The sequence below is a fragment of the Manis javanica genome, chromosome 7 (genome assembly GCF_040802235.1).
Source record: "Manis javanica isolate MJ-LG chromosome 7, MJ_LKY, whole genome shotgun sequence".
NCBI lineage: Eukaryota > Metazoa > Chordata > Mammalia > Pholidota > Manidae > Manis > Manis javanica.
In genome coordinates this window covers 23,202,899-23,222,460 of record NC_133162.1, presented here as the reverse complement: position 1 = coordinate 23,222,460, position 19,562 = coordinate 23,202,899, and the positions used below count along the sequence as shown (strand labels likewise).

At 41.7% G+C, this 19,562-nt stretch overlaps 1 protein-coding gene across 4 annotated transcripts in view; it reads left to right on the top strand.

Annotated features, from left to right (window-relative positions):
• The window catches only part of SORCS3 (sortilin related VPS10 domain containing receptor 3), a 561,511-nt gene that overhangs the window by 288,412 nt on the left and 253,537 nt on the right, over positions 1-19,562 (top strand). For all 4 annotated transcript variants that reach the window (XM_073240462.1, XM_073240460.1, XM_073240459.1 and 1 more), the window contains exon 4: positions 13,715-13,873. In XM_073240462.1, the coding sequence (XP_073096563.1) occupies positions 13,715-13,873 (159 nt within the window). The remainder of the gene's footprint in view (positions 1-13,714; positions 13,874-19,562) is intronic.

Below are 19,562 nucleotides of genomic sequence, written 5' to 3'. Positions count from 1 at the left end.
TTCTGGCCCTTTGCTGTGTGGGATGACAACTTTTTGAAAAGCCTAGCTAGAAAAGGGGGGGAGAAGTGAAAAAACATGAGGAAATGTAATATCCTTTTTAATACACACTGTCGTTTACTCTAATATTATAGAAAATGATTAGATCTTAAAAACCTATAAATTAGGTTTGACAGCTCTCGCCCGTGCCTCGGCTTTCCCTCTTGGCAATTACACACGGTGGGGCCAGGCTGAGCAGAGCTCTCTGGGTGCAGTTTGTTTATCGGCTCTTAATGAGAAGCAGTTAATCTAAATCACCGTAGGGGTGGATCCTTTGCCGGAGTTTGGAATCAGAAGCGGCAGTTGCACCTTTTGACGAATGTGCTGCTCTATCCTCAACAACAGCACGAAGTTCGCGAGGGTGTGTGTGGGCGTGTTTCTTCTTTTGAGCATTGAGGGAAGAAAGCCACACACTCCCTCACAGTGGTCACTGGGGTGCAAGGAAACTGCAGCCGTGGGTGCCTCTCTCTCTCTCACCCCGTCCTTCTTTGCCTTTTCTCTCCTGCCTCTCCACTCCCACCACCCTCCCCTACGGAGGCAGCCAGGGCTCCCCATTATGTGGTCACCTGGAATGCGCTCTTCTCCGTTTATTACTGTTACTGTGGCTTTCTCTCCCCGGCCTGTCTGGGGACCACCTGGCATGGGATGATGGATCATGATCGAGAGTGCCTGCCTGGCAAAATTGCAACCTCTCTCTCCCCCCCACCCTCCCCTCTGGCCTGCTTCACGCTGGGAGAGAGAGGAGTGACACTCACAACATCCTAAAACCCCAGCAGCAAAACCGTACACACACATCCTGCCAACAGGCTCTGCTTGCGGGTGATGGGGTCACGTTTGCAGCTGAAGGGAGTGGAAACCAAAGGGGGAGCCCCCTGTTCTCCCCTGTGCTGTCCCATTCTCCTCTGCCTTTGTCTGTGCCCACGCTTTGTCTTTTCCCTCTCCTCGCTGTGGTACCAACACAGGTAAAGCACTCAATCAATTTAGGAGGACAAGTTTGGGTTTGGGCCCTGGTTTTAACTCTTGGTGACCAGCTGTGACCACCAGCATGACGTTCAGCTCTGGCCTGGTGGTTCCTTTGCCTGTAGGATAGGGTGTGGTAGGCAGAGTGCTGGCCTCCCAAAGATGTCCTAACCCCCAGAATCTGAGCATATGTCAAGCTACATGGCAAGGGGGGATTAAAGTTCTAGATGGCCTTAAAGTTGTTCATCAGCTGACATCAAAATAAGGAGGGTACTCCGGGCTCACCAGATAGGCCACTGGAGTCACGGGGTCTTAAAACTGGGGAAGGAGGAAGGGAAGGCAGATTCGATGCTGTATGAGAGAGACCCCACTGGCCATTGCTGGCTTTGAAGATGGCATGGGCCATAAGCAGAGGGGCGACCCCTAGAAGACGGAAAAGGCCAGAAAGCTGATTCTCCCCTGGAGCCCCTGCTGACACCTTGATCTCAGCTCGTCAAGACCCAGTTTGGGCTTCTGACATCCAAAACTGTAAGATAATAAAACTGCCTTGTTTTAAGCCACTGAGTTTGTGGTAATTTGTTTCCAGCAACAGGAAACTAATATAATAGGTAACAATACCTGCCCTGCCTTCCCCCAGGGAGGAGGGGGAGGATCAAGGACACAGAAGCTGTGAAGCAGTTGGCAAACTATAAAATGCAGTGCAACTCAAGGCCTTTACTGTTATTTAACTTGACTTGGGGGTGAAGCTGGGCAGACAAGTGCCCTGAGCCGGGGGTAACAAGCACATACAAACGTGCTTCAGGGGTCTGCCCAGCAGCTTGGATGGTGGGGCTCCTTTTCCTTTTTGCTCCTCCTGGCTGCTGAATGTCTCTCCCCTGGGAGAATGGGCCCAGTGCCCCGTTTGCCTTTCTTCAGGCCAGCTCCTGTGCTGGTAAAGGACTGTACGTCACCATCCTGGCCCTTGTGTGGTCTATTGGCCCAAGGAGCTGCTGCCTCAAAAAGTTAACCTTGTCCTCTGTTGGTCTCATCTAGCATTTAGCTGCATGTTAGTGCATTCCTGTCCCTCCGAAGTGGGGGCAGTGACCTGGGGAGTGGAGTTCAAATGCGTGTTTGCATGATCATCATTCTTCACGGGCACAGCTGGGCTCCCAGAATGTAGTGACCTTGTTACCAGTGCCAATGAAGCTGCCAGTGACAGTCCCCTCCAACTAGACCAGGATATACAGGATATTCCAAGCATCCTTACTCCCCTGATTATTTTCCTCATGAAAACCTAAAACTTGTCTAACTCTCCTAACTAAAATAATCTTTCCCGAATATCTAAGGTCGGCTCTCTGAAAACTTTCTAGGTTGAAGGCTTCCCCTATGAAGAATAAGATCCAATTGGAAGAATAGGATTAGTAGCTAGAGCTCTTGTCCTTTTTTTTAATGTTCACTGAATTAAATACTAAAGATAGCACACTAAATAAATACTGTATCAGTGACAATCTGCAATTCTTAAATTAGTCATAATGGGTACTGTGCAATTAATTTCTGTTTACCATCCCTCGTGAACTAGAATCTTTTCAAGATCTTCCTCCCACGCACTTTGAACAAGGCGCTTGTAAATTAGGTTTGTTCTGCGGTAGATAAAATGCACGTTGGTGAGCATTTTTTCTTTATCTCTTCTTATAGTCATTGCCTTTCTGATTTTAGGATTTGAAGTAGTGACTCGTAGTGGCATTCCACTGTGGTCCCAGACATGCACAGTAGCAACTTGGATGCTTGAAACAGCCAGCATCCTGGATGATCTTGATTCAACTGATTCGATATTTCTCAAATCTTTCCCTGACACACCTGGTTATCATCTATGCCTCTAACAACATTGAACCAAATGCCACGCCTTCAGCCCATCTCACTGGTGTCTCAGTGCCCTCCTTCTGGTCTCCCGAATGCATGTCTGGGTCTGCATCTTTCTTTGGGGTTCCGCATGTGGAGAAAGACAAAACAAACCAACCAACGCCTCCAAGTCAAATCATGACAGAACATTCCACATAATTCAACAAGAATAATGAAAGTTAATTCCAACCCTTCAGTTTAAAAAAAAAATTATGAGAACTTCTTTTTCCTTCTCGCCTAGGGGTAGACTTACTCTTCTTAAATATTGGAAATGAACATCTTGCCGAAAAATAATGTAGCCATCAGTTTCTTAAATTAGTCTTAGACTTTGACAAAGGAGGACCTGGAGGTGGCAGAGGGACTGTTGCTCTGAGTGACGACTGCCTTGGCTGGGGCCCGTGTTGCCTGGACTGCCAGTGGGGCAGTGCTCCAGGGAAAGGTTTGGCGTCATGACCACTGTTGTGGAGAGGGAACTAGCTTCTCTGGCCAGGACACTGGGAACCCACATATACAAGGCACTGAACATTTGGTCCAGCAGCGTTAGAAACCCTTGCTGGCCTTGACTCGGCCGTACGTCAGATGTTTATTGAGCATGTGCTTCATCAAGCCCAGCAGAGAAAACCAGAGGATGGATATCACAGAAGCTCTCTGTCTTCAAGGAACTTAACATCTTGGTGGCAAAGTGGGATGACTACAAGTGCAACAAAATATAACTACTATTTTGAAATAAAATACATATTTATACATTTTCAAATATTTTAAACATAAAAGCATAGGTCAGTGTGATCGATTTGCCCATGGGGTTCACAGACAGTAGTGGTGGTTTGTGCTGGAGCATTTGGGAGGCTTTGTGGAAGGGAGGGAATTCAGATGGGCCCTGCAGGAAGGGTGTGGGCAGGCGGGATGCTGGGCTTTGTAGGCAGGAAGTAGCTTTAGGAAGACAGGAATGTAGAGCAGACATAGGGATTGGAAGACACTTTCAGGAAGTGCGTTGCTAGGCACTAGCTGTGCTGTAGAAGTCAATCCTGAGAACACTGCGGAAACCCACTTGTGAAGTGTTCGTGGTACCAGGTATAGTTTTCATGATGTGTAGATGGCTCTGGAGTTTCTTGAGGACAGGAAATGCCATGAGCAGAGCTGCATGGGGGGAGATTCAGCATGCAGTGGGGGTGGAGGGGTAGCTCTAGAGAGTCCAAGTCCAGAGAGGAGGCAGGAGTACCACTCCCTCAGTTGGGAGGTGGTTTTGTGCTCTCTACACTGAGGTCTCCTTACTGTCCTACCTTCCTGCCATGCCTGGTCCTGGGCTCTGAGCAGCACTCACAGTTATCCAGCTCCTCAGGTTTTCCAAGGGCAGGCAGTGGGTAGCAAAATCCTGTTGAGATTCTTGAAAGAGCAAATGGGACTCTGTGCATAGAGAGATAACATTTCATTATTCTAACACTAATATTTGTTCATTGCAGAATATTTGGGAAAAAAAGAGTATAAAGAAAAATGGAAATGGCTCATGTTGCTGTGCAGTAATAACTACTGTTAACACGTAGTGACTTTTTCCTTCAAGTTGTTTATCTATGCTATGCATAAATACAAGAATGAGATATAAACAATCCTTAACAAAATTGACATTATGCCCCTATGTTTTCAGCCTGCTTCTTATGCACTGTCTAAACACATGATTATTTTTTACATGTCATAAAACTGTTTGTTCATACTTAATGGCTATATAATATTCCATTGAATGGATTTAGCCTAATTAATCATTCTATCAGATATTTGGTTTGTTTCCAGTTTCTTATTATCATAAATAACACTGAGATGAACATACAGGTACATAAAACTTTTATTGGGTCCCTGATGGTTTACTTGGACAGATTCCTAGAAGAGTAATTACAGGGTCAGTGGTATGAATATTTATGGGAGACTTGTTCCATATTGCAACAATGCTTTGTAGACAAGTCGGGCCAATTTATACCCATGCCGACCTGCCTGCCTGCTTCACGCCACTGCCTCTGCCGTGGTCACCAGCATCCTCCATGCGGCCAGAGGCGGTGGTCCATTCTCAGTGCTCATCTTTCCTAACTGTTAGCGGTATTTGACACACTTGGACACTCTTCCCTGATACACTTTGTTCCCTTGGTTTTGAGATTTGGAGGACATGGCACTCTCTGGGTTTTCCTTCTCCTTCTCCTTCTCCTTTTCTGGTCCCTCTTTCTCTCTTTGACCTTTCAATAGTGTTCTAGAGCTGTGAGCTCCGGACTCTTTTCTATCTGTACTTGATGTTACGGCGATGTCCAGATTCACACCTTGAGATGCTACTTAAACACTGATGTCCCCTAAATGCTCATCTACAGGCCAGCCCACTCTCCTAAGAATCAGCCTGAGTATCCATTGCCTACTTTAAAGCCTATTTTGGATGTCTATTAGGCATCTTGAACCTAGCATTTTTAAAAACATATTCCTTATTTCCAAAGCTCCTAGCCTGTTCTTCCCACAGGCTTTCCTGTCTCATGAATGCTAATTCTGTTTTCCAGTTGTTCAGCCCAAAAACCTGTCACACAATTTGAGTTATTTCCAGTTCTGATTATGACAAGTAATACTGAGATGCATGTACAGGTATAAAACTTTGTAATGGGTAACCTCACTTTGTTTTATACCCCACATCTAATTTCTAAGTGGGCCTTTTTTACCTTCCTTTAAAATATATTCAGCAATGGAGTGCAGCCCGGGACCCCAGCACTCCATCCCAGCTCAGACCACCGGCCTCTCCTGTCGGGATCACTGTGGTCTCTCTACACTGAGGTCCCCGTACTGCCTCCAGCTGTTCTCTCTGACTCTCTCCATGCTGTCCTGCCTCCCACAATGCTCTGTTCAACCAGAGTGGCTGCCAGAGTGAAAGGACCAAAAAACGAGGCATGGCCTCCAAGTGCCTTGCTCCAAGTGCCTTGCTCCAAGTGCCTGGCCTCCAAGTGCTTTGGGAATCCCAAAGAGATGGAGGAATGTGTTTCTTATCACTTGGGGGTAAATCCAGGGTGCTTCTGTCAACAGTTTACCTCCTTCTCTGTTCTGGCTCACTGCTCTCTGACATCCTGTTTCACATGTCACCTTCTCAGTGAGGCCTTTCCTGACCCAGCTGTTAAAATTGCTACGAAGTTGACTTCTTTGTTTATTGCCTGTTCTTCCTTTACTAGGCTGTAAGCTCCCTGAGAGCAGGGTTTTTCATTTGGCGTGGTTATTGCTTTTATTACTGTCCTTGTACTAGAGCCTGGCATAAAGTCCTTAGGAAGTAATGGTTGAGTGAATGTTTAAATGAGTGTGTATGTATTTGTTTACTTTTAGGATTTCTTTAGCATGTTGTTTTATCTCATGTCTAATTTTACATCTATGTTTTTGCATTTTTTAAAAGATTGTGGTAAAATCCATATAATGCAAAAATTTACCATCATAACCATTTTTAAGTGTACAGTTCAAAAGTATTGCATTCACCTTGTTGTACAGTCTCCAGCACTTTTTCTTCTTGCAAAACTAGAGGTCTGTACCTATTTAACACAAAGTCCTCATTCTCCATTTCCCCCACTGCTGGCATACATTATTCTGCTCTCTGTCTCTCTGAACTCGACTACACTAGGTACCACATAGAAGTGGAATCATTGAATTTCCCTTTTTGTGACTGCTTATTTCACTGAGCATAATGTCCTCAAGGTTCAGCCATGCTATAGTCAGAATGTTCTTTCTTTTTAAGACTGGATAATACCCCATTGCATGTATATAGCACAACCTGTTTATCCATTCCTCCATCAACAGGCATTGGAGTTCCCTCTACCTTTCGGCTATGGTGCATAATGCTGTTATGAATATGGCTGTACATATATGACTTTGAGGCTTTGCTTTCAATTATTTGTGGATACAGGTCCAGAAGTAAAAATGCCAGATCACAGGTGATTCCACTTTTAATCACAGGTGATTCCACTTTTAATTTTTGAGGAACCGTCATACCATTTTCCATAGCAGGTGCACCATTTTACATTCTCACTAATAATGTACAAGTGTTCCAATATCTCAAAATCCTCACCAACACTTGTTATTTACCATTTGTTTTTCGATAATAGCCATCCCAATGGGTATGCGGTATCTCATTTGTGGTTTTGATTTGCATTTCCCTAATGATTCATGATGTTGAGCATCTTTTCATGTGCTTTTTGGCCATTTATGTATATATATATATTTTTTTTGAAAAGTGCCTATTCAGATTCTTAATACAGGTTTTTTTTAATTGTTTTTGTGCTTTTTTTCACCCTGATTGGACTCAATGATTGTTGCTTTTGTGATGGCTGTTGTTGATGTTTATGTTAAATTCTGAAACCCAAGTAGAAAGATGCTTACTATAATGGGTTGGTGTGGCAAGTCTAATCTTGGCAAAGAGAATGGCATGTATAAATCATAGTGAAGGAGACACATATGAGCATATATGCATTGATGTGCTGTCTGTAAAATGCATAGGTAGTTTACATATTTTTCCCATAATAAAATACATAAGTTAATATATATATTGTAACAGTTTCTCAACAATACTATTGTCATTTGTGTTTGATAATTCTTTATTGTGGGGACTTTTCATTGTCCTCTTCATTATTACTATGTTTAACAGCAGCCCTGGCCTCTACCACTAGGTGCCAGTAACTTCCTCCCTTGCCCGGAGCTGTGAAAATGTCTCCATACCTTGCCCCTGTGGGCAACCCCTCCCTGGCTCAGTTGAGAACCACTGGTATAAGGGGAGATGATAGATAGATAGGTAGATAGATAGATAGATAGATAGATAGATAGATAGATAGATAGATAGATAGCTAGCTAGATAAGGAGGAGCTGTGAATGCTAGTAGGTTGTTATGCTGTGATTAAAAGTCTTATCTATCACAGGCTCTATTTGTGTGTAAGTCAATATTCAACAATGTATCAATTATGTCAATAGGTATAGGGGTCAGCATAAAGAAGATCTGTCTTATATTCTTTGTGAGCTTGTATTGATATTATTGGTAATCCTTATTGAACACTAACTGTGTAAGGACTGTTAGGACTCAATTATACAGTAAATTATAGTATTTCTCCTTTTCTATTCAGAGGAAGTCTACTTCCTCTTCTTCTGAGATGTTTTCAAAGCATTGAACTAGAATTTGTCTCCTTTGCCCTTTCTAGGATCTCTGGCAGAATAAGAGACTGAGAAATCTTTAGTTTCAGCCCATTTTATAGATTGCACATAGGAGAAACAGAGAGGCTGGTAATTGAATAAAGTAACATATTCACCAATGGTTTTGTAAGACTTGCCCAGCAGCAGGAAAGGGTGTAGAGTTCTGGAAAGATTTCTGGGGAAGATTTTGACATCTTTAGTCCTAATTTTGACTGGTTTAGACACAAATAAGCTCACAGGCTTTTGAAAGCATCGAGTAGCTAAGAAGAGCCCCTGTCTGATTCCTACCTCCACATGTGTCTATTGCAATTTGCAACATACCATTAAAATAAAGGCCACTGTTAGTCAACTTTCCCAGGAATTTCCTTTAAAAGGTGTTACAAGTGAAAAAAAAAAGGATATTGCACCATTTTATGTTGTTAAATTCTAAAACGTATTCCCCTCTAAGCTGCGATATAGATAACTTATGTACAGTGAACGGCCAGATCCATAGAGCCTGGTTGTATGAGGTTCTCACCCTAAGGCAATGATGTGTGTAGTTCCTATATGGGCTGGAGGCTCCCACTGAAGAGCTGAGAGTGGTCCTTAAAAGCTGCAATTGTGTTCACCAAGTTAATTACTACTGTCTGGTGTTCATTTTGGCAGTGTTGATAGTTGCTAATAGAGTGTTTTTTTCTTAAAATACTACCAGGAATGTTAAATGCATGTAAAAAAAAATGTAGTGTTTTACTCCCCCATCCTTCTGTGTTTTTTAGAATTGTGGTAACGTGAGATCTACCCTCTTATGAAGTACATCCAATGTAGAGTACAATATTATTAACTGTAAGCACAGTACTGTACGGCAGATCTCCAGAATTTCATCATCTTGAATGACTGAAACTTTATACCCTCTGAACAGCAACTTCCTTTCTCTCCTACGTCCCATCCCTCTTGTTTTTATCCACAAAGCTCAGGAATGATGGGAGCCAACACGGTGGCCAATGATCCCCAAATTGCTTCTCTTTTTCTCCAACCTGCTTCTGATTTTAACTGTGTTCTTATCCTGAGTGATTTCAAGATTTCAAGAGAAAGGTTAATGTTTATTTAGCAATTACTGGGCCCATACTAAGCTCTTTTAATCATTATCTCATTTAATTCTCTCAACAGCATTGTGAGTTAAATACAATTATTATCTCCTTTTTTTTTCATAGATGAGGTAATAGACTTGGAAAAATTGAGTAATACCTTCACATATACACATCAAGAAGCACACTGAGGACTTGAACTCAAGTCACCTGCCCCCAGAGCCTATACCATTAATTACTCTGCTGAACCATTTCTGAAATACCCTGTGTCCCCTTCTGGTACATGCATGCACCCACGGCAGACTTCCATCAGGACAAGCTGGGTACAGAATCAAAGCAAACAGGAAGCAGAAGCAAACCCAACCAAAACAAAACCTCCAGTGGGAACTTGTCCCTGTTTTTATTGTCAGAATCACGTAAGTGAGGAGCTCATGGAACTCTCGGACGTCTAAGCAGGCACCACCAGCCTTACACCTGCGCGTGAAATTACAAGGGGAAGGCAAGTGCTGTCAGTTTATTTCCGCAGAACCAGACTATCACAGCTTTACCAAGAGGCACATAACCAGTTCATAAAGTCAGTCTGAAGATATATTGGATTTGGGCACAATTAAAAAAGAATACAATTGTAAATATTTTAAGGACGGGTGTGTACTTTCCATGCTGGCACCGTGCTCGCCACTCCTTGTTTTGCATCATCTGCTTCGCTCACTTTATCAGCTTTGCCCTTTTAGGCGTTTGAGTTTGAAATTCCTGCTTAACAATGAAACTTAAGGTGGAATGGGATGATTTTCTTTATATATGTAGTATATTAATGCACAGATATTACCTTGAGACAAATTCTGAAGAGGTATTTGCTCTCTTATTATGTATCTATGTTAATATTACAGTCCCCTCCTTTTATTTCTTTTTCTTTTTGAGTACTAACATTCTATTTCCCTTTTAGATTCCTACTCATTTAATTCTTCACGTCCTCTTAACTAGAGGTGGACGTGAGTCAGAAGAGGAAAGGGGCTTTCTTGAAGCTGCTTTTTTGGGTGAATTTCTTAGAGATGCTTAAATAAAGGATGAAGACTTGCCTCTCTGACTTCTACTTGTCCCTTGGTAAAGATGATAAAGTGTTGTGGTTTCAAGGTCCAATAAAGTGTTAGTGTGTGAGGGGAGGTGGTGGCATCTGCATCCATCAGAGGTGGCAGTAGGGAAGTTGCATTCCTCCTGTGAACCTCAGTTTCCTTATCTATAAAAGGCAACTCATGATACTTCACATATTTTGTGTGAGGTTTCAATAAAATGTCTGGTAAAGTGTGTGGCAAAGATTAGAAATCGAGAACAAGCAGGTTTCTATTTCCCTTCCTTTCAGTTTTCTTAGAAACTAGGATTGAATACAGACACTGCCAGTGATATCAAAGTATATGAAAGATTTCTGATGAGAATGTCAGAGAAAGGTTGCAATAAAACTGTACTCTTGCCAACAAAAGCTAAAACCACCACACAATGTCAATATATACCTTATATATGAATTAATTTCTGTGTGCATGCATGCACAGGTATGGTGTATGTGTGACTGTATATCTGCACACATATATGTAGCTTAATGTGTGTGTGTGTGTGTGTGTGCAGAAGGAAACTAGAGAAGAGAGTATGTACACTAGATATTTGATGGTAACGCTTATTCAGTACATTGTAACTGATGGTATGTAAAATAAAGTCCGTTTATGATGTAGGTCTTATCTTCTAATTAAAACCATAGGCTTGAAGCTTCTTTATACCTGCATAAAATAAGCAGCAGTTTAATTTCTCTGCACCGGGGGAAAAATGATTTCACTGCCTGTTATGTAGCCCATCAGTACACAGTGAGAAGCAAGTGAGGTTGGGTATGAAACCCTCCTTCTTACCCAGTGTATTCGGCCTTTCCAACTCTGCAGGGAGCATGGGTGTGACCTCTGAGGTTTTCTCAAGGTCAGCAGGGTGCTTTTACCAGTTCCCACCCCTTCGCCCTGCCAAGGCAGAAGAATGTTATTCCGTCTATGAACGACCCATCTGAGAGCTTTTCCCCTTGATTATTCACACATGAATGAAAAAATATTTCAGTGCATCCATTTCCTAAAAATTCACTGGTAACTAGTAATAACTTATTTCAATGAAGCCGAAGCAAATATTTTAAAAAAAGAAAGTAAGCTTGACTTGGAGCTGTAAAGGAATCTTAGCAGTTAAAGGGACTGAATTTATTTTAAAGCTTACTTTATAATACACTTGACCCTTGAACAGTGCAGGCCCTGGGGTTGCTGACTCCCACACAGTCAAAAATCCAGGTATAACTTTTGACTCCCCAAAAACTTAACAACAAATAGCCTACTATTGACATCATGATAGTAAATGATAAAATAGACTAGGATCTACGTATATTTTATGCATTCATGACATACCTAACTTTTTCTTAATTATTTCAATATTTCTAGCCTGTGTCATTCATCGGTGAGTTTTTTTTCAAATTGTTGCAAACCTGCAAAACATTTCCAATGTATTTATTGAAAAAAAATCCGCATTTGAGTGGACCTGCACAATTCAAACCTATGTTGTTCAAGGGTCAATTGTACTAATATATGCTATGGATGAAATTTAAAAAATCCTGTTCTTTAGTAGTTTTATTTTATAAGGTGTGGAAATGTGTTTTGGCTTTATTTTGTACTCTGGGCCCTGTTCAGACCATACATCAACTGGTGGCAAGTTAGCTAAAGACAGGAAAAACTGTAAGCAGAATTAACTCATTTGCTCGTTCCGTCACTCAGCAAACATCAGGAACTCAAACAAGTTGGATCAAGCTGGATAATGAAGGTCAAAAGGGCTGTGCAGCTGATGAAGCCAGAGACAAAAGGAGGGGCAGGTTTTGCCAGACTGCTTTAGGGATTGCAGAATATAGGAAGATCAACGATAAGCCACTGAATGGTTTTAAGTAGAGGAATGTCAGAATCAGAACTTGTAGTATAGGATGCTTGTTCTGGTCACAGTGTACGAAACAGGTTGGAGGGAACAAGACAAAAAAAGCAAGATTGGCTAGGACTGTCTTAGCGTTGTCCAGTACAGGGGCTGTCGTATTTTGGAGTAAGGTAATTACAACGGGCAGGGCAGAATGGATATGATTTCAGAACTAACTGGTAGGTAAAATATACAGGGTTTAGAGACTAACTAATCTTAGGAAGTGGGTGGAGAAGTGGAGTCACGTATGAATCTCAGGCTTTTGGCTTCATGTAAATTGTTAGTGGAAACACACACTGAGCCAGGCAGGAACCAATCAGGGAGGAATAGGACTGGGATGAGGTACATTCTGGGGCATCCAAATAGAAGAATCTACCAGAAAGCTGAGCTTTCAAGTCTGAAACTGAGAGGAGGAGACCTCAGTTTTGGATTTATGTGAAATTGAGTTGTCCCCCAAAAGATGGCAGTTGAAAAAATAAAAACCAGAGTGGAAGAAGTCACTGAGGAACAGTGTGTTGAGTGAAAAGACGAGAAGGTCAAAACTAAGGCCTGAGGAGTGGTCATGGTGTAAGGATAATCATGAGGTTGAGAATTTGGAAGAGATGTAAAGGAAAACAGATGAGTATGATGTTCTGGGAGCTTCTGGAAGAGAGGGCTTTAGAAGGATGGCATTGTCAACGGTATCAAAAATTGTTAGGGTTTTTACCTTTCCTTACGGAAGGTCTGAGTGTCTATTAATGTCTTAAATGCCTATTGGATTTAAATACTGGAAAGTCAATCATACCTTCAATGAGACCAATGTCATTGAGGTACTATAAGTAGAAGCCAAATTGCCTTCACTGGAGGGGACTTCTAAGTAAGTCCTGAAAGATAAATAGTAATCACAGCTATCATTTGCCAAGAATATACAGCATGCCAAGTGCTCAAAGCCAGTTTGGATAGCATCATACTCAATTATTGTTGTGGAAACTGAGGCCTCTAGAAGTTAAGTACCTTTCCAGGGTGATGCAGTGTGAATGGAGAAGTACTGAGATTTGAAGCTGCTCTCTCTGGTGCCAGGGGCATTTCACTCCACCATCCTGTCCATTTGGCGTAGGGATGACAAACTTTCTTGAGCAGCAGTCCTTGCCCCAAGGACTTTTGGGGATATATGCTTTGGAAAATATCTAGAACAAAGGGGTCATGAAATCACTTAAATCAATTAAAGTACTAAAATAATTCAGAAGGGGCTAAACAAACAGTGGAGTCATGACTAAAGAGCAATAAGAGCAGTAGTGTGATGAAGAGTGACATGGAGAATTGATGGGGAGCAGGGAGAGAGAGGTGTGATGGTCCCAAGGTGGAGGACAGAGGACCATAAGAATATGTTCCTAAGAGTTAGAAGATGGACATCACAAAGTGAAATCTCATTTGTATGCAGATGTAACCTTGCACAGTATTTTAGCTCAGTTCAGCAATGAAGGACTAAATTAGGGAAAATAAAAGCCCAATATTTCATAGAGAGGCCCAGATGCCCCTTACTGTGCTATGATATATAAGTACAGATGACTTTATATTTATGCTTTAATTACTTGTATTTATTCTCTCCTACTCACTCAATATTTTCTCCTCTCTCCTTTCTTTAGATCATGCTTCTTAGTGATCCTGAAATGGAGAGTAGCATATTGATCAGCTCAGACGAAGGGGCAACTTATCAGAAGTACCGGCTCACCTTCTACATCCAGAGCCTGCTCTTTCATCCCAAGCAAGAGGACTGGGTGCTAGCCTACAGTCTGGATCAAAAGGTGAACAAAATACTTGTTTTCATTCACATCTTGTCACCCAATTACCACCTCATAAAAGCACCTGTTTACTCAATCCAAATTTTGGAGGGGATTCAATGACATTTCATCATGCCAAACAAGTTGCTTTTGTCTGAAGCAACTAAATTTCCTTTCTACTCGTTAGTATCAAAATATGTAGGCAGGTATATTTCAATTATGGGCAATGCTCTTTATTATTTCACAGGCTTAAGATGGCCCTCTCTGTTATTTTATCCATTTGACCCTTACAAGAACCTGTGTGAAACAAGTAGGAAATGTGTGTTCACAATAATTTTATAATAACTAGTAAACAAAGGTGCAGACAGACTAAGGTGCTTATTCAAACCCTCCCAGCAAGTAGCAGAAGGAGCCAGGGCTGGAATGTATGTTGTCAGATTCCAAGTCTGGGGTCCTGATTTGGCAAAATTTTTTCTGAGTTTAGCAAAGGAAGGAGAGCCTCAAACATGTCTATTTTGTTATTCCTAAAAGTACATTCAAGATAGAGTGACCCAGAAGTCCTCCCCTTTGAACTCCAGATCCATACATCCACTGTACATGTGGGCTTGTCTCTTCTATTTCACAGAAGCCTCTTGATTGAGGCTTCCAAAATGGACTCCTGATCACCCCCAACAAAGTTGGCCGTCTTCCAGTATCCCCTACTGTATCCATTTAATATCCAAAGTCAGAAACCCAGGAGGTGGCCTTACACTCTCTTGTTCCTAACCCACCATGTCTAACCTGTCATCAAGTCTCATCTCTAGATGTCTCTTGATTCCTTATACTTCTATTACCACCACCACTCAAGCATAGCTTACACCTGTCATTTAAACTATTGCCAGAGCCTTGTGTAGTGTATTCCTACTATAGCCCTAACAATGTGTTCCCCAAATGGAGATCGTAGGACTTAATGCCTTTGCTTAAACTCTGTCAGCATTTTCTCAATGTTCACAGCAAAAAGACCAGTCCTCAGTGGACCTGTTGGCACCTGCTTGGTCTGCTATTTCTCTCTCTTGAGGCACTGTTGTCACTTCACCTTGAATGCTCTTCTTCAAGCCCCTCCCCACCGCTGTCTCCCTTGCTCATTTCCTGGGCCTGGAATCTTCGTCCTTAAAGTAAACCTTGTCACTGAGCAATCTCAGATCTAGTATCCCTTCCTCAGGATGTCCTCCCTAAACTCCCCAATGGAGTTAAGTCCACCTTGATGTTCTTTCCCATAGCACTATGAGAAGACCCCTTCAAAGTACCTGTTACAGGTGGGATTTTACATTGATTTGTGTGATTTTTGGATGATCTGCATTTCTCAGTACATTACATGCTTCAGAAAGTCAGAACAATGTCTGGTTTTACTGTTGTAGCATGTGTGCTCCTGGCACAGTGCCTGTTACTTAATAAATGCTCAGGAAATATTTGTTAGGTGAATGAATTAGTGGATGAACATATAAACACTATGACAGAACCCTCTTTACTTGATAAACTTGTACTTAAGAAAAGGGATACTAGATTCTTCTTTGTATTTCTTGCTATCTCCAGAACCTTATTTTGATGCCACACCACTATGCGATAATGTTGTGGAATCAGTCAGTGAAAGGAAGTAGATAATTTTGAGTACTGTCTTGCACAGAGACACCCACAGAATAACCCTGGTTGAATAGCTTCTTCTCTATCAAATTCCTGAAATAGTGGCTCCTCAGTCTATATTTGAATATGTGATTGTAAATGTGAGTGTGTGTGTGTGTGTGTGTGTGTGTGTGAGAAAGTTGTCAGCACCTTTAAACAATAATTCAACATAACCTTTGTATCTCTCACTAATAGAGCCTCATGGTGGGTGTTAGGTGCTTGACGCAATTCCCTAAGGACACCCACATGACATTTGCAGAGCAAAAGCCATTGCAAATACATTTCTTTCATGGCATCAAGTGGATATTTTATGAAAGACTTAGCCAAATGTCAGATAGTCTGTGAGTTTAGATGCTTAGTTTAGCCAGGAATTTTGAAGCTATATTGAAAAATAACAAGTTATTTGGATATTGTTAAATGGCTGGATGGTAATTTATTTAGAAGAAGCTCAGAACTCCTAAACCATGTTTTTTATTTATACAGAGATAAGCTAGATTAGAAGCAATACAAATCTCATGCCAAGAAGTTGATCGACCAAATCCTCTATGCTTGTGTGTGTCTAGAACGAGTATCCTTTTTCTCCATCTCCACAGCACTGAGAATTGCTCATAAAGTGCTCTTGTAGATGTAATGCACTCAAAATACTTTCAGGCTTGGTGGCTGCTTTTCACTTAGTAGAAATATTTGGAAATGTGGCAGTGGGTGTTGACAGATTTTCCTAATCACACTGCCTATTTCTGTATGTGTTATTCCTTAGGTACTCTTTCTTGTTGACATCTTTTGCGTAAAGTGGCTGAATGTTCTTCAGGTCCGTGAAGTTTCTAACTGGTGCCTTAACCATTCTTGTAAATACATGGGAAGAGGAGGCAGATGATGCCTCTGGCAGTATTTGCAGACATGGCATAAAATACCTAGCCCCTGTCAGCCAGGATGCAGCAGGATTTTTTCTTTATTTCAAGGGTAATTTATTGGTTTGGAGTCAAGGAGAGTAATGCTGAGCAGCATCAAATGAAGATGTAAGAGTAGTTGAGATTGATATACAAATGTCTTATTTCAGGCTGGAGCCTTCTGTGATGTGCATGCGTTGAGGCAGCTGGTTTCTTCCAGAGAAAATGAAAAGGGCTGGTATTAAGGTAACTGCAGCAGCAAAGGGAGATGTTTGTGGTGAGGAGTGAATCGATGTTTCCATTATTGTGCCTTTGATGAAATGCACTAGCAATTTCTTTAGAATCAGTAAGGCTATCTCGTTATGTTGTATGTATTACAAAAGGCCTAATTGGATGATATTTTAAAGGCACAATATCCAATTGCTTTACCTTCCAAATCGCTATCCCAGAGCTGCAGGAGACTCGCTGGGAGATCTCACCAGATAAAGGCACTGCTGGAGAATTAAGGGAATACCTTGTGGATAGAACAAAATTGTATCTAGAAATTGAGATATGCACCTACTGCCTAGTGTTGTGTTATTTGAAATGCAAGATGGCAGGTTATACGTACACTGGGAAACAGGGCTATCTTGTACAGGTCACGGCCCGGTTGTGGGTGAAGATCATCCAAGCCTTCCAACTTACAAATCTGCAAAGGGGTGGGAAGGTAGGGGGAAAATGTACCTTGCACTTGACCCTGATAGAGGGCCGTACCTCTCTAATTCTGATGTTTCTCCCAATGTAGCAAAGTACTTTCTGTTTCCTGCACTGCTTGACTTGGCCTTTTGACCAAGTCCTTCCATTCTGTCCATGCTGTGAGCTTTCCAATTCCTGCTAATGCCTGTGGCAGCTCCTCCTCTGTCCTATAAATTCTTGCATTTTAATATAAAAGGACTCAGTACTTAGTAAAGGCTAGAGATTCTTTCTTGGGTATAAGAATACTTGGAGATGCTTTATAAGAATCTTTGTGATTAAATAACAACCAGCAAAAGTAACAGACCATGACTGACCAAATTGGAAATAGTAAAAAAAAGTCTACTCCTCTCCCCTCCTCTCCTCTCAGAACCAGAGCTCTGCAATGTCTTTTGAAGGCAAGGATTTGCCAGTTATTTAAGAGGCAAGATTCTCTTAATTTCCATCAGGCCATTTCCTCACTGATGACTGAAATAGCTTTAATCGTGATGTTTGAATTAGCTTGAGGGCTCAATAATCTTATTAAAATGGAGAATTTTAAAAAATTTTGAGATAGGTTTTGAGGACATTATAGTCCTCTAAATAGATTGGCACTGTTCTCATCACTGTCGAAAGCTGGATGTTTAAACAGCCCTCGCTTTGACAAGAGACTCAGTGTTGTTTAAAAAAAAAAGGGCACACATTCATGAATTCACAGATGCATATGTCCTGGCACAGGGGGCCTTCCTTCCATAGGAGATGGGGTGTTGAAAATAGCTATTTTTCTGTATGAGAGGTGGGATTTGCAAAGCTCTCTGTTATCACTTATATTCTTGGCAAAATGAAGCTTTAACAAATACAGCTGACTTTGGAAATCAGAGACAAGGAACTCAGTGGGATTTCAGACTATTGTTTTTCAGGTGCTCTTAGGCTATACTAGTCTAGAATTGCCAGTAATTTCAATGTGAAAACCACTTTCCGAAACACTAGCACACATAATGAAGGACCACCATTATAGTAGTTGGGGGAGGGTAGAGCTATATATATACAAATATATATATATATATATTTTAATCACCTGCTACCAGCCAAGTTCAATAGTAGCTGACGGACTGACAAGCTGGTTAAGAAGCTGATGCAGTTCTAGACATGGTCACTGGCAAAAGAGAGTCCATGTTGGAAGAGGCAATGGCGGTTCTATGCAGGCATTGCTGTCTGGAGCCTATCTGGGGCTGCCACATCACGCACAAACAGGGCACTAACAAATGAGAGTGTATCTGGGGTGTGGAGGGTCTGAAAATTCAAAAGAAAGTTTAAACCTATACTTTTGGAATGTTGGATACAAATGAAGCTGTTCCTTTCATTTATATTCTCATATAAACCCTCAGATTAGAAATGTAATTATATTCAGAGCCTCTAGGATTAGCAGGTGATGACAACTTTCCCCAGAAACCATTGGCAGAAACAGGCTTCATGTCTCCCCACCTGTGGGGATAAAGCTGGTGGGGATTAACTAGGGATGACTGTGGTTTTGAAGCTTATCCTCCATGGAACAAGGGTGGGACTGAATGGCACCTTTTATTGAAAGAAAAACATTGCATTTTCATTAGTTTCTCTTCCATGTCTATCAAGCCATTTGTATAACATTTAAGAGGAAAAAAAATGCATACCCCTGCTCACCTAATGGCAAACTGTCGCTGCTATGATAGACAGCTCTCTGGTGCAGTAGGGATGTGTTTCCTCTGTCACCATAGAAACACCAACACCAGTTTCCATGAAGCCACTTTCCTGTAGGTAAAAACAAAAACAGTGGGCCAAGAACGGCTCTAATCGTTTATGAAGGAGGTGGGGCAACCATTATGCTATTCACATATTATCATTAATCTGTGTGAGCGAAATTCTGAATGACACAACCGGGTCAGTGTACAGTATTAACTTGGATTCAGTGAGGATGGTACAGTAAAGATCTCTACCTGTGCTAACACTGCTCGTGAGAACATTAAGGTTATCAAGGAACAACCTTCATGAAATTATTGGTCTGGTGGCTTTTGCTTCCCAAGCCTGTCGTTTCCATATCACATCACTTCCTGAACCTTCTCTCTATCTTCTAGGTTTCCATTTTGGTGATCTGATACATTTCTGTCAGGTAAAAGAAGATTTCCTAAAATAATGAATGGAGAATGCAGCATGTATCTATAGTAAGAAGAGTACACAGGCACCTTTTCCCAACAATGCCTTTCCCATGGCAGCTAAGCTTTCAGAGTAGAAATTCAGTCATGGAAGTATTTTGGTGAAGGAGGTGACTGTAGCCATCAGCAGGCACAGAGGTGGAGCAGGGCACCATCACAGCCTTCTCTTGTGCGCTTCCACTCAATTCCCGTTTGGAGCAACCTTGTCTTCACACACGCACTCACCCTGTGCATTCACTCTGCTGCCCAGAGCTTCTCACTCTGACC